Below are 15,227 nucleotides of genomic sequence, written 5' to 3' on the forward strand. Positions count from 1 at the left end.
CTAAGTCAAAGTTCAATATCGGTCCCTTCCGATGCATACTCCATGCATCCAACCTGAGCTTTACTTTAACCAATGCTCTGGAAAGAACATAGCATTTCTCCAAATGCAAGTAAACTCTGTTGTAGATTATCATATCAGTAAAACCCTATGTCTGATAAATCTAGGAAACTTTATTCACATAGTCATGTTTACTTTCCAATGTGTTGACGGCACAATAAACAGGATCAAGTATGTGAAAAGGGTTTCAGATGAATTTATACATTATGTACATATAATCATGAAATAAATCATGTGAACCATGCAACATTAAATGTTATTTCTGATCTATATTAATAAGTAAATCTGATTATATTGAAATGAGTTTTATTTAGGGCATAAAACCCAACACACTGATGGGGTAAATACAAATAACATATTGATTTCGAGTCTATCTGGTGAAATTCGACCCATGAGGCATTGATTTTTTACTGATGTAGATGCCACATCATGTTGATAGTTGTTAAAACGTGTCCTATCTTAGTGGATAATAAAGACAAATAAATACTTGATTTGGTAATTACCTTATTTCCTTATTCAGAATACTTGATTCTCGGATATGATTTCAAAAATAAAGTCATGATATTGTGAGATTTGATAATAAGTGAGCAAGATCCCAAGCTTGACATTTAGGGGCTCGTTAATTACCATTTTGGCAACACTACTTTGTGCTATCCGAAAGCCAGCTTTGATGGGTCTTTATGTCGTCCGGAGGAGGTGTTTGTTCATCATCCAGATGTCTTGACTTAGATAATGGTTTCAGTCCATTATCTTGATTGGGTCTACATATAGACTTTGTATAAGGTGAATTACATGTGTCCTTCCAAAAACACAGATAACACATATGAACAAGAAGATCGTGGTGAGAATATTGATGATGATGTTCCTATAGTTGATGATGATAGTGAGCTAATTAAACATGATTAAGAGGTACCTTTACTACCACCAGTTGAGACTCCAGTAAGGAGATCTATAAGAGAGCATAAACTAACTTCAAGATACAATCCTCATGAGTATGTAATGTTCACTGATGGGAGAGAGTAAAAAACTTACCAAGAAGCTATCTTACGCATAACATTATATTGAATTGATGTATAATATATTGTATTTTTAGATAGTGAAATAAATATTTAGTATTGATTTGTATGTAGAGATAAATATACAAATTTCAAATTAAGTCAAAATTTAATATTAATTGGGATCAACCCTTAAATTTAGTATATCGTAAAAAAATATTTTTTGACATTTATAGAGAAAAAAAATATAGTATTTAAAAACAATATATAATTTTGAAAGGAGAATAAAAAAGTTAAGAACTATAAACTAAGTGAACCCTAAGCATAAATATAGCCTGTAAACTCAAGGCTTGAATATAATGTTATATAAAAATATAATATATGACACAATTTAATAAAATAATATATAATAAAATATAATTTAATTAATATAGTGTACCAAATAAATACTTAAGAAAATACTAATTATAATATTACTATTGGTATAATTAAATATTAAATTTTTTATAATTTAAATTAATAATTATTATAAAATATCGCTAGCTAGCTATTTTTAAGTTTCACTTACAAATAATAATACTTAATATCAATGCTATAAATATATATTATTTATTTTGTCAGGCACATAAATATCTATTCTATATAAAGTGTGCCTATATAACTAAATTTCTTGGTTTATGAGAAATTCATGGGTGACTTTTTAATTATATTTAATAAAATAATAAAATATTATTTATATATAATAAAATAAAAATAAAACAAATCTCATTAATATTTGAACTGATATTTGTAATTTGTTTCTGATTTAATTTATATATATATATATATCTATTTTATATAAAATGTATCTATATAACAGAATTCTTAGTTTTTGGGTGACTTTATTCCAATTACTATTTAACAATTTTAAATGCCTAAGCTAACGTAACGTCTCTTAAGTTTTAAATTTTTTCTTAAATTAAATATAAACAAAAAATAAAAGTACAAATTAAACTATGAAATCAAAATGATCTCCCGTGGAAATCGAAACTGAAACCAATTTATTAGCAAAAATAAACTAAAATCCCAATATCTACTTCTGATTTTCAAATGTAGTTTAGTTTAGTAGAAAGATGGGGCTTTATTTAGACGGAATCAAACCCTAATCCCTTTTCTTCATACAAATCTAATTTAGTTTAGTGGAAAGATTAGGGCTTTATGTAGAATTACATTTTCTGATTTTTTTTTAAAGATGATGATCAGGACTCTCTTCTCTGAATTGCTCATTCTTAGACATTAGTCGAATGTATAACGTTATTTTTAAAGCATTCTTGATCTGTAAATTTTTTAATTTTTGGTATGAATATGTATTTATTTGTATTGTTTTTTTATTATTATTTAATTATTTTTAGCTATTTTTTCCTGATTCTTGGTGAAATCCCAACTATTTCTTCTTCCTTTTCCTTTTTGTTAAATCACTTATTCACTAAGCTTTTGAAGTAGCAAAAACGTTTAGAGATCTACACATACGACTCCAATGGTGATATCTGCTCCGTTCTGCCTCTCTCTCATTCTAACACCCATACCCTTCGACCAAACAATCTTCATTCCAGACAAGGAGTGCCAAAAACCCGTCTCCGAGCCACATCAAGTGATTTCCTCAGAGTATGGCGAATCTCCGATCAAGATTTAAGCGTCAAATTCTAATCTCTTCTCAATGGAAACAAAAACAGAGAACTAATCGGAACGAAAGAAATTAATTATGTGGTTCATTTACCTCTTTTGATTGGAACAAAGCCGAGCCCAAACAAATCAGATTTTCAAGTATCAATACAACTTGTACAATCCATTTTTTTTTTTTGTTAAGGTACACTTGTTTTATTTGAGATATCACCCTATATATGTTTATTAATTTAATGGAATATCTATAAACTCTATGTGTATATATAATTTATTGCTACATGTTTAGTGCGGATTATCTTCGTTTCTATTGATATTGCATCAAAGGGGGTTGCAAGCTCCAGTAGATCGATATCGAGTTTTAAGATACCAAAATATGAGAAACAAGCTTCAATGCTCTTTGATAATCATCCAAATTATAATTAGATGGTTGAATTACATTGAACAAATTCATTTGAAATAGTTAAAAAAGATAGACGAATCATTTAAAATAGTTTTTTTTTTGGCTTTATTTTTCATTCATTCATTATTTTATCATATTTCTAATTTATTTTTTGATTTTGAAATTCATTCAGTGATTTGGATTGGAGTTGATGTTTTCCATCTCAATTTTCAATTCATAAAACATTTTGTATTCCACATGGAGGAGGTGGTCCTACTGGTGTGAAGAAACACTTAGGCACCATATTTTCCTTCTCATCCAGTGGTAATTATAACATTTTTTCATTGAGAATATTTTGTTTTCTCCTAGTCACATTTTTAACGAGCTTAATTTTTATAATAAAGGTACTTACCGGTGGCATTCCATTTAAAATATTTAGTTTTACCTCTCAGAACCATTTCTGCTACACTTTGGGGTTATGACTTTAGGAGTTGTATATTTATTCATACTCTTAATATTCATTTTGCAAATTCAGAACACTGCTAGAATCGAGCCTGAAGATGTTGCCAAGCATCCAATGGACTACGGATTCCACGCACTAGATCCAAATTATAAAGTATATTATTTAGATACACGTAATAATAATCTCACCTAATAACTAATAATATTTTTTCTTTAATTTTTAATTGTATCACTTTTAAATAATATAGAAAAAAAAATTAACATAAAATTTAGTATACGTGCCTCGCACGTACTTTTTGCTAGTAGATATTAAATACACATATGAACGGACAACATTAGACTCAATTAACACCAAATATTAATAACTCAGTACTGTACAACAACAAAACTCTAGCTAGCCAGGCCAGCTAAATTAAATTTTATATTCTATTTTTTTTAATTGTAACAATAATTAACTACACATATACTTGCAACCCAAGTCTATTTTACATAAAATATACCTATTAAAATAGCTAAACCATTCATTTAATTATTATTAATTTTAATACATGTTGTAACAAATCCTAATAATAAATCCATAATATTAAAGTCAACAACCACCAATACAGCTGTCATTTCTCAAAATTACTTTTACTTGCCTCTTCACCTTATTTAAAAAATTAAATAAATAGTAAATTATAATTAGTAGCTCAATTTTTATATAATTAATATATTTTTAAGAGATAATTAAGTTACATTCAGAAACGAGTTACAAACAACAAAGATCAAAACTTTGAGATCTGTCTCTACAAAATTGATCCAAAGTTCCAAAAACACAAACCTTCCTTTGATAATATAGTTCTAGTGTTTTTTCCTATATATATGTATATAGACTAAATATACCCATTTTCAAAAAAAAAAAAATCTTTTTCTCATTGTAGTATTGCTCTACTTTTCCGGGAAAATCAGAGTTGCCCACATGATAATTCTCCATCAAGATCAAATTTTTCCAATATATTCTCTCAAAAATTTCTTATTCCATGGTGGTAATAGTAGTAGTAGTAGTAGTGTTTGGTGAGAAGGAAATTTTCTTGCAATTTTCCGAGAACCATTTGGAATGCATGTAAGTATCTTTCCTCCATGGTGGAATATGGAGCCCACTCTCTTTGAGTGACTCCTTTGCAGCTGAGCATAAAAGAGTGACAACATTCCCAAGTTTCTCTTCAGTTCCAATAAAAAATGAAGGAAGAGCTTCAATCAACTTTTTGTATCTTTGTGTTGGCCTAGCCAATTCAAATTGAGACCTAAATTCCAAGTCTATTATTACTCTTGTACCATTTGTAATAACATCAAGAAATTCATAGTGACCTGAAAATTATTCAAAAAAATAAAAATGAATATATTTAAAGAAAAAACTAAAATATGACAAAACTAAGATTGACCCATGATTTGATTAGGGAAAGAGTTTTGACCTTTGGCTCCTCCATTGAAAAAAACCCAAGTAGTTTTACAGAGTGAGGCTTCATAACCATCCATTTTGAGCCACAAAACTACCCATTTCTTTAGATTTTGGGGCTCTATTATTAAGCTTTCTATGTTTCTCATGTACATGAGAATTTTCTCAAGGATTTCAACCTCAATATCTGTTGTCTCTCTCCATATCATCTCCTATAAAATTTTAGGAAAGAAAAAAAAATCACACATGAAAAACAAACATATGTAATTCATAGGATATTTATGATTAAAAAACAGACCTCTAAAGTGTCATCATAAGAGGGTTGAGGTTCTGAGGATGAAATAGCTGAAATCTGTGGTGCTGATGATGATTCTGATTCTATGAAATCTCTCACCATTTGAATCAGCTGTTCTTCTGTTATGCTCTCCATTTTTGTTTGGATGACAAGAAAAAGTTTGTACTTTTGGGACCAAAAGAAGAAAAAGAAGAAGGAAAAATACTTGACTTGTTTCCAAAGTTGTGTTTTTGAGCAAAGTTTAAACACTAGTTGTTAGAATTTGAGGATAAGATGAATGAGGTTCCATCCCAAAACCAATTGGCAATGGGAGGAGTAGCCCATTCATCTTATATATCACAATTCATTTCCACACATGCTTGATATGCGACTAACTCTAATACACCCTCCTCACGTTTGGACCTGGAAAGTGTGGGTATAACGAACAACCTTTAAGAAACCACAGGGCCGAACGTGACATTTGAAAGAATCCCACAAGGCCAAATATCGGGAAATTTGTGGGTGTACACGTCGGGAAATTTGTGGATTTTGAAACAGGTCAAAGACCCCAACACTAGAAATTGGCACACATTGGCCGAAAGGTCCCAAATGGAGGTTATAGGGGAGACAGCGGAAGTATCTGTTTGGACCGGCAGCACTTTGGCTCACAACGGATCACAAACGGCTTTTTTGGACCGGTGGCAATTTGGGCTCACAACGGATCGCAAGTGGCTCTGATACCATGTTAGAATTTGAGGATAAGATGAATGAGGTTCCATCCCAAAACCAATTGGCAATGGGAGGAGTAGCCCATTCATCTTATATATCACAATTCATTTCCACACATTAGCAATATATATACACACACAGAAAAATGAGTAAATTGGCAAAGGTTTCATCCTAGCCACACACGTGTTTTGTTATAATATTTATGAGTTTCTATCGAAATGTTATAACATTGATGTACTAAATCACCTTCTCATATGTTTCGACACAAATTTTGGATGTTTATTTTGAGAAAATTGTTAAACGTATTATTATTTTTTTGTGTGTAATATTAATATTAATATAATTAAATATTTAATCTCATCTAACTTAAAAAAAATAGTACTCATTAAGTACCACTACTATACCCAATATGGCAATATTTTTTAAAGCATTTATCTTATGTTTTAGTACTTATTTGCATTTCTAACTAATTTCATTTTGCATGTGTTAATATTTTTTATTAAAACATTTTATTTGCATATAAATAATAGTTATTTAGTTGTATGTGTTTTCTTTCCAAAAACAAAAAAAGCTTCTATGGTCTAAATAAAGCTAATTTTTATTATAGTTTTCCGATTAAAGAACATCAATTTAGTTAATTTTGTTTAGGCTAGCTAATGTAGGATTTTCACTTTGCACTATTATTATTATCAAGATGTGTTATCTACACTTTTTACTTGTTAATTTTTCTTTTTAAAATTATTTACAGTGTTGAAATTTATATTATGCAGACATCAGTCACTCAAAAAATACATCAATATTAGTCACATTAGATAAATTAACTTAAAAGAAGTCTTATCTTACATTACCAAAAATTATGAATAGTTCAGAGTAAAATTTTACGATGGAAAATTTGCAAAAAAAAATCAAATATTTTAAAAAAATTACAAAAATACTTAAATATTAAAAAAAAATTATTTTTATTTTTTGAATTTTTTTATTTATAAAAATACTTCTTCAATAAAAATAATAAACTATTTTTTAATTATTTTATAATTATTATGAGTTTATTTCTCTACTTATTTTATAATTGCTTTATAGTTATCGCGAGTTTATTTCTCTGATTGTTTTATAATTTATTTATAATTGATTTATAGTTGTCGTGAGATTAAATTCTGATTATTTTTTTAATTGTTTTCTTACTTTTTGCTGAACAAGGTCTATTTTTGTAATTTTAAAATTTTGAAATTGTATTTTTGTAGATAAAAATTTTAAATCGTAAAATAGTAAATAAAACATAAAGAAAGAGTATTTTTAAAAATTTTCCTATTTTGAATATATATTTATTTGATTTGTAACTTGTTGAGGTTTGACCACTTAAACTTTGGTGTTACTGTCAGTTTTGACAGTTGGTAACTGTCCAACTAACATAACTGTTTTTACAGTTAAGTTAGTTGGTTGACATCAATATAAAAAGGCTGAAAGTTCTCTATGTTTAAAATGATGAGTTGAAGACAGAAATCAGAGGGTTGAGAGAGACAGAGAGAGTATTTGTGAGTTTGTAACTCAATTGTGAATCTGTAAGGAGCAAGACTCCATTGTTGCTTCAGGGTTTTTTATCCCTGTTTTGTACCTCTGTTCAGAGTAATAAAATCATCATCTCAGCCATGTTTAAGGCTGCTTTCTCCCGTGGATTAAGCTCATGATCACCTTGATTATGTAGCCCAACCACGTAAGTTCTATGTGTTCATTTAGTGCTTTCTTTAAGTTGTTTACTGGTTTAATTTTCTGGTTTATGTTGCTGGTTTAGTGTTGATTGTATTCTTGATTATTGTATGTTTATTTTGGTGTTGTGTTGGTTCTTGTTGGGAGTTCAAGCCTCCACATAACTTATACTAAAAAAAACTACAAAAAATACTACCTGTAAAAATCTTAAGGAGAATTAAAAAATTCATTTATTTTAATTTTCTCTTATAAACTTCTCCAAACATTCCAATTTCTCGACACATATATTAAGTAAAATATTAGTGTATTTCCATTATTTTTCCAAACCTGTTTCTCAACTTAAAATCTTCAGTATCTCTAAATTTGATTATTCTTTCCAACTATATTATGAAACATCCAAGAATATTATCAGAATATCACATGTTACTGAAAAAAAAAAAAATTGAGTATTTTTTTTTTTTTTTAGGGGAGATGGATTTTCTTAGAATTAGGAACATTTCAAAAAACATAATAATAAACATAATTTTGATAAATAATAGCATGTTTATGTTGGTCTTTATTGACAAACTAATTGGGCCGAGATCTTTAAGCCCAACTCTAGCTCGGCCCATACAGACACTGACCTATGGCCATAAACTGACGTGGCTAGAATAAGGCCATGAAGTATCATTCTTTTGCCACGTACATACGCTTGCGTGGAAAGAAAGTTACCTCTTTTATATCTCCTTTCGAAGCTAAAAACAAATTCAGAAAAATTATATTAAAATCACAGTCTGCTTTATTTACTAACGTCACAGACAACTCAACGGAAGATGGGAGACCCTAACATGATCGAAATCGACGGTTTTAAACTTGTCTGTGATAAACTCAGATAAGTGATGCGTATCTTTAGCGATGCTCTTTTCTCTTGATAAAAGCAAAATTAAAATAAATAAAAAATCAAAAACAGAAAATCAAATTTCCGCGATCCTTCTTCTCCAACCGCCGAAGAAAAACCAGTTTACTTTCCTTTTTGCACAAAACTTCAGATATAATTTCCCGGAAAAATATCGATTTTCTCAGTGAAACTAGCACCGCAGGTTTGTATTTCACTTTTTGATTTTTATCTCTGTGTATGTGTTTTATATGTATGATTGTTTGTTGCGAATTTATAATCTATGTTCTATGTTTGATTATAATATTCGGGTTCATGAATTAGTCATTGATATTTTAGGGTTATTACTTTGTTCGTTTTTGTATTGTTTTATTTTCCTTGGCTGTTTTATTGGCCAATTGACTTGTGTTTCATTAATGTCGTAGGTCTTTTTGTGAAGAAACGTTTGCTTGTAATGTGTTTTGATTTATTGAGTAATATTTTTCAGGGATACGGAATTGAGGAAATATAGAAAAATAATAATGGCCTGAATCTTGTAATAATTGTTTCTCAAGGATTTTCTAAGGAAGCCGTGTGAGGGTTTGTTTCTAAAAAAAGGAACAAAGCTACATTTCGGGTTCTCGTTGACAAAAATTTGCTTTCATTCATGGTCAAATTTGTTATGTTAGTATATGTAAACGGTCACATTGCTCCATTTCCGTAGGATTTGATGCACTCATACGCTAACATGTAAAAATGGCTTTCCCAGCTGTGAAACTTTGCAATTTAGGTTAAGGAATCGAGTTCTTGCTCTTACTTTTTGTGTAAAGGTAAAATATGAGTTCCTTGCAACAAATAGGTTTATCTCATTAGCTTTTTTTTGCTCTCGTCATTCGTTTTCGAGTTACTTAACTATTATTCTTATTTTTTTTTGGGCACAAAAGAAGCTGTTGACCTTCTCTGTTAGTTCAGAACAATGTTTCTAGCTGCATTTGACCTTTTGTAACTGTACGTAATCATATTAAGGATTGTCTCAGCTCATTATTCAGTTACACGTACCTTGCTGACTAATTTTCACACTCACCTTGCAGTTTTTAGGGTCTGGCTGCTGATGCTTTTTTATTTGCCATGTCATGAATAGACAAGCGTAGAGTTAGAAGTTAGAAGGCATATCCTGGTAAATGAGTGGTACATTATTTTCAACACATTACATCGTAGGCAAGAGCAGTGGTTGTTCAATACTGTAATGCCGTATACCCTGTGTGAAGACTGGTTTTCATATAGAATACCTTTGGAGCTACTGAAGAAAAATACCTGAAAATAGCATGATTTTTGGCTGCTTCTGTCATATTTGTGAAGTCTGTTAAAGTGAACAAAAAATGATCAAGCAAGTCGCACCATTTTTTTGCCCTTCAAATCTAAGAAAGTTTAACCTAATGGGATGCACTGGTAGTTTTTATTGGTTCTTTTTTCTTTTTACTCTAGCTGAGTGCTCAAGCAGAGGGAAGACGCTGGTATTAAACCTGGGTTCAGAATCAACATTTGTCATCAATTGGCCGATATTCAGTGCCAGCATTTTTGTACTTGTTGCTCTTGTTCTCTCCATGTATCTTATCTTTGAGCATCTAGCTGCGTATAATCAACCAGAGGTTTGTTCCTATATTGTTGCAGTTGTTGAGGAAAAAATTTGGCTTTTTCAATTTAACACTGAACTTTTGTTATTCCTTGAATGAACTTTTGCTTTCATCTTTTCTTTATGTTGCATGGCTATTTAATTCTTTACTGCATCTTCGGTTTTCTTTTAAACTGAGAAGTAAGAACCTGTTCAATTGCAGGAGCAAAAGTTTCTTATTGGCCTCATTCTGATGGTTCCTGTTTATGCACTGGAATCGGTAAGATATTTTCCTTCTTTTGCAACACTGAAATCTTCTTCCTCTTTTTTGTTTTTCTACTTCTTTGTTCTTTTTTTAATTTTTTTTTTTTTTTGTGTTATCTGCAGTACCATGAGACAGTATTTTACGTTTGTTTATTAGGATTGATATTTGAAAGGGAGATGAATCGTTTACTCATTCACCTGTTTATTGATATGTTTCGGTGTTGAGGAATATGTTCTGATATATATCTACTTCATTTTAGTTTTGTGATGATAATCTTCAATAGAAGTATCCAATTTGTATTATCTGTTTGTGTGCTCAACTTATGAAGTACTTTGTACTTTGAATTATTGTTCATATATGGTACTTTGTACTTTGAATTATTGTTCATATATGGTTCTTTGGCTGCAGTTCTTGTCGCTGTTCAATTCAAGTGCTGCCTTTAACTGTGAAATTATCAGGGACTGTTATGAGGCTTTTGCATTGTACTGTTTTGAGAGATACTTGATTGCCTGCTTAGGTATGTCTTTAGATGCCTGTATTTTTCAATCCTTGGTAATGTATATATTGTTTTCTCACCACGGCATTATGTTTGTGTGTTTTTTACTAGAAGTGAATTACCCGTGCTCAAGCTCAAATTGACTGATTAAATATGGTTGTTTTTGTTTGTTTTGGGGAAATCTGCTCTTACTAAAGGTGGTGAAGAGAACACAATTGAGTTTATGGAAGGTCACAACTTAACAGATTCCAAATTGCCTCTCTTAAACGAGGCTTATGCTTATGGAGTTGTGGAACATCCATTTCCACTAAATTGCTTTATAAGAGATTGGCTTCTTGGTCCTGACTTCTATAATGCTGTGAAAATTGGCATTGTTCAATATGTAGGTGCTCATTTACTTTTCTCCTGGAGTCCTGAAAAACTCTTTAATTTCTGGTTTTCACCTCGTCTATTTGGTTTTCTATTGACATATTATCCAGATGATACTAAAGATGATATGTGCCCTCCTAGCCATGGTCCTTCAGACTTTTGGAGTCTATGGAGAAGGGAAGTTCGAGTGGAAATATGGGTAAGTGTTTAACTCCTTTTTTCTTTCCCTTGTTTGGATCATAATATTTGCTCATCATTATGCAATTGTACATGTTTCTTGTAATACACATTTTAAGGACATAAATATAACTGCTTGATGTGCTATGTATATGCACATTCATTATTGCACCTGCTTAAATGACTGAAATTTTATATGAACTGCTCTCTTCCATGTAAGGGAATTGATAAGATCTAACCCCAATAAACAAAGACCTATGTACCCTTTTATTTATTCTCTTATACTATATTCTATTATTGGGGTTCAACAGGAGTGTTTTTTTTTTTTTTGACCGAATCCCATCTTTTTCAGTGTTCTTGTTTTTGGATTTTAGATATGGGGAAAGGAGGGTGTATATTGTTAAATTTCGTAATTAATTATTATGTTTTTCATCATTGTTCTTATTGTGCATATTCTGATATGAAACTTTAATTACTTGCAGCTACCCATACTTGGCAGTTGTTCTTAATTTTAGTCAGACCTGGGCCCTATATTGTCTTGTACAGTTCTATTCTGTCACAAAAGAGAGATTAGAACCCATAAAACCTTTGGCGAAATTTCTAACTTTTAAGTCAATAGTCTTCTTGACTTGGTGGCAAGGTATTGCTGTTGCTTTTCTTTTCTCTATGGGAGCCTTTAGAGGGGCTCTGGCGCAGGAGCTGAAAACTCGAATTCAAGATTACATCATATGCATAGAGGTGTGTGTTTATGTAATAGTGGTGCTACATTGTGTTACAAAACTAAACTTTTATTTTTGTGATGCAATAAATTTCTAGAGAAACAAATATGGAATCATGGACCTTTTGGTTCACGGGCAAGCCATATGCGGGGATTTAGATTTGTTTAACAAACTTCGACTACACAATGACTTGGTTTTACTAGAGAATAAGTCCAAACATTATTGAAATGGGTAAATTAGTGTTAAGTCTAATCTACTTCAAATTGTCTCACAACACAACTTTATACAAGATATGGTTATTTAAACATCATGTTATGTATATTTTTGAGATGGACAACAAAGTCTTCATCTGAAATTCCTCAAGCTAAATATGTTTCTGATTGTAAATTCGTTATACAGATGGGTGTTGCTGCTGTGGTTCACCTATATGTCTTTCCAGCGGCACCCTACAAACGCGGGGAAAGATGTGTTCGTAATGTAGCAGTCATGGCTGACTATGCAGCATTGGGTTCGCCTCCTGATCCAGAAGAGGTTCATGATTGTGAAAAATCAACTAAAGTACGCTTAGCTCGTCATGATGAGAAAGAAAAGCGCTTAAATTTTCCACAAAGTGTTCGTGATGTAGTACTCGGAAGTGGTGAAATAGTGAGTTTATCAACTTTGTGTCTTATTTTTCACTTATTTAATCTTTTATTGAATTCACTTTTGACTTTTACTGGACAGATTGTTGATGACATGAAGTACACAGTTTCACATGTTGTACAACCAGTGGAAAAGGGAATTGCAAAAATAAATAGAACTTTTCATGAGATATCTGAAAACGTTAAACGTCACCAGGAACAAAGGAGAAGCTCCAAGGATGACACTTACCTTGTCCCTCTGAATTCATGGAATAGAGAATTTTCTGAAGTTCACGATACCCTTGTTGAAGGGAGTATTAGTGACAGTGGTTTGTCGAGCAGTAAGAAACAGAACCAGTCTAAAGCTTCAGCTTCTCGTGGTAGGACAGCAAGATAAATAGGTAATAAGCAAATTCCATAAGGTTTCAAGAGTTTGTTGGCGTTATTTTTAGGCAACGTCGACACACTTGGTGAGGACATACAAAATTCAGGTGTGAATCTATCTAGTATGAAAAGATGGATTCCGGAGCTAACTCATTGAACTGAAATCTCACACAGGCAAACAAGTAAGAAGTTTCTCTAACCTAAACACTGGCTTTAGTGTATGTACAGATGAAAATGATGGATCAGCAACTTTAATAGTTGTTTGAATCTGATGGACCAAGTAAGCATTTTCAAGCCTTTTTAACCATACAGAGTTTTTTCGGATCCTGTAAAGCTGTGCACCGTATGTGAGTAAGTATGAACATTTTAACTGCGAATTTATCCAGCTCCAAGCCTTTGGTACATAAAAGCTTCTACATTGTTAACATTTGTTCCTTTTTTATTTAGACTGCTCGGTTCAGAGAACTATTTTCCTGTTATCGTAAGAGATGTTACACTGCATGTGATTAAATTGGCTGAATGTTTGTTTTATTTTAAGTTTTACAACACTAGTTCCCAATCTTTTCAATCCGTATCAGTTAGTCTCCAGCATGTTCAAATTAAATCATTTAGGTCTTCAAATGTTTTTCTTCTCTCTTTATATAAAACAATATTTTTATTTATTGTGTTGAAATTATAAATCAATATTTTAAGGCAAAATACCATGGCTCTCACTGTTTTTACCATTGGTTGATGAGATCTCACAAGTGATCCAAGCTCTCCTTCCAAATTGCTGAGCTAGTCAGCTAGATAGCACTTGATGGGGGTCTAGGTTTCAGGATCACTGGTATGAATCATGATAAGTACGGCTTTTCTTACTATGTGGACATGGAAACCGCTAGTGGATAAAAACTGTTTGTGGGGAGTTTTTGTTAGAAAATTTCAATGGGAGTTGTCTATTGGAGTGGTTTGGTTTGTTCACATATGTAATATGGTTTAATTTTCAAGACTAATTTTGTGTAAAGTGTTGTTGAATTAATGAATATAGACAATGGTTGCATGACATTTTTTAATAGAAAAAATAATTATTAATTTAATGTGATGTGTTGGGCAACTTTTAGAGTTATCATTATTGGAGTATTTTTTAAGAAAATGTGACAAATTTTATGTGGATGAGAGAGTGAAAAAAATAATATTTAAGGGTTAGGTGTGTATTTGACAAACTATAAATGTTGTTCCCTATTGGAGGTGCTCTTATATATATAATCCAAGTATATGAAGGGAGAATTTTTGGACCATGAATGGTGCCAATGTGATTTTTTTATGTGGAAGATAGATTGTGGTGATGGAACCACAGCTCATGCCATTACCAATCAAAGGGTGCCATTAATGGAGTAAGTTGGGTTAAAGATTTATCTCAAACAATCACTGGGATACTAGTAAGATTACAGAATGGTTTGATGATGGGATGAGCAAAAGAATCCTGAATATTAATTTCCATGACAATGGGATAAGTGGATGTGGATTGGAGAAAAACATGGGAGGTTTACATTGGAATTTGGTTAAATACTTTTAAGTACAAAGTACAAAAGTTAGTGAAAATGTAGTATTACGAGTTGCACTCTAATAATCAACATAATTCAATAATGAGGGTGTGAATTTCAATTTCCAATTTGAGTTGTAGGTTTAGGTTACCATAAAGTTTGGGATTAAGTTGAGTTTTGGAGTTGGATAGCCTGATTAGGCAAGCCAAAAGTGAATTAACATCATTTTCATACTGTTGTTAAAGTGCTCTAATCTTATTGGATAGTTTTAAGTCTAGTTCTTACTGTTAGTTTCTATATCACTCATAAAATATGCAACAACAAGATTCAATTCCATAGATAAACATATTACATATAATTATAAGTGTATAACTATAGATCTAAAGAATACCTTTGTTGATTCAAAGAGAAGAATTCAAATGGCGGAAGCGTACCTTAATTCATAGATAGTGATGATCTTAATCCATCTTGTAGAGATAATCTTTGTGGTGATTTTGGGTAATGATCTTCCA

The 15,227-nt window shown here is 31.2% G+C and overlaps 2 protein-coding genes across 3 annotated transcripts; one reads left to right on the plus strand and one right to left on the minus strand.

The window, feature by feature from the left end:
* Positions 1-4,230: 4,230 nt before the first annotated feature.
* LOC115702485 (uncharacterized) lies at positions 4,231-5,537 on the minus strand. Its single transcript, XM_030629928.2, has 3 exons — positions 5,289-5,537; positions 5,007-5,202; positions 4,231-4,902 (listed from the first exon to the last, which is right to left on the minus strand). The coding sequence occupies exons 1-3, from the start codon at positions 5,418-5,420 to the stop codon at positions 4,568-4,570; spliced, it is 663 nt and encodes a 220-aa protein (XP_030485788.2). The 5' UTR covers positions 5,421-5,537; the 3' UTR covers positions 4,231-4,567.
* Positions 5,538-8,509: 2,972 nt separating this feature from the next.
* LOC115705842 (protein LAZ1 homolog 1) lies at positions 8,510-13,852 on the plus strand. 2 transcript variants are annotated; one of them, XM_030633298.2, is made up of 10 exons: positions 8,510-8,776; positions 9,059-9,380; positions 9,642-10,199; positions 10,386-10,442; positions 10,836-10,944; positions 11,121-11,305; positions 11,403-11,491; positions 11,952-12,207; positions 12,588-12,833; positions 12,912-13,852. In XM_030633298.2, exons 3-10 carry the CDS (start codon positions 9,930-9,932, stop codon positions 13,203-13,205), a joined length of 1,506 nt encoding a protein of 501 aa, XP_030489158.1. In that variant the 5' UTR covers positions 8,510-8,776; positions 9,059-9,380; positions 9,642-9,929; the 3' UTR covers positions 13,206-13,852. The 2 variants fall into 2 exon arrangements, with proteins under 2 accessions (XP_030489158.1, XP_030489152.1); XM_030633292.2 differs by lacking the exon at positions 9,059-9,380.
* Positions 13,853-15,227: the final 1,375 nt, after the last annotated feature.

Source organism: Cannabis sativa, chromosome X (assembly GCF_029168945.1).
Source record: "Cannabis sativa cultivar Pink pepper isolate KNU-18-1 chromosome X, ASM2916894v1, whole genome shotgun sequence".
NCBI classification, from domain to species: domain Eukaryota; kingdom Viridiplantae; phylum Streptophyta; class Magnoliopsida; order Rosales; family Cannabaceae; genus Cannabis; species Cannabis sativa.

Bases quoted from the DNA above. Each gene is read 5' to 3' on its own strand.
- LOC115702485 (XM_030629928.2), bottom strand. From the start codon at position 5,420: ATGGAGAGCATAACAGAAGAACAGCTGATTCAAATGGTGAGAGATTTC. The intron at 5,203-5,288 runs GTCTGTTTTTTA...AAAATTTTATAG, and splicing joins CTTATGATGACACTTTAGAG to GAGATGATATGGAGAGAGAC. The intron at 4,903-5,006 runs GTCAAAACTCTT...AATAATTTTCAG, and splicing joins TTTCAATGGAGGAGCCAAAG to GTCACTATGAATTTCTTGAT.
- LOC115705842 (XM_030633298.2), top strand. From the start codon at position 9,930: ATGATCAAGCAAGTCGCACCATTTTTTTGCCCTTCAAATCTAAGAAAG. The intron at 10,200-10,385 runs GTTTGTTCCTAT...GTTCAATTGCAG, and splicing joins CTGCGTATAATCAACCAGAG to GAGCAAAAGTTTCTTATTGG. The intron at 11,492-11,951 runs GTAAGTGTTTAA...AATTACTTGCAG, and splicing joins AAGTTCGAGTGGAAATATGG to CTACCCATACTTGGCAGTTG.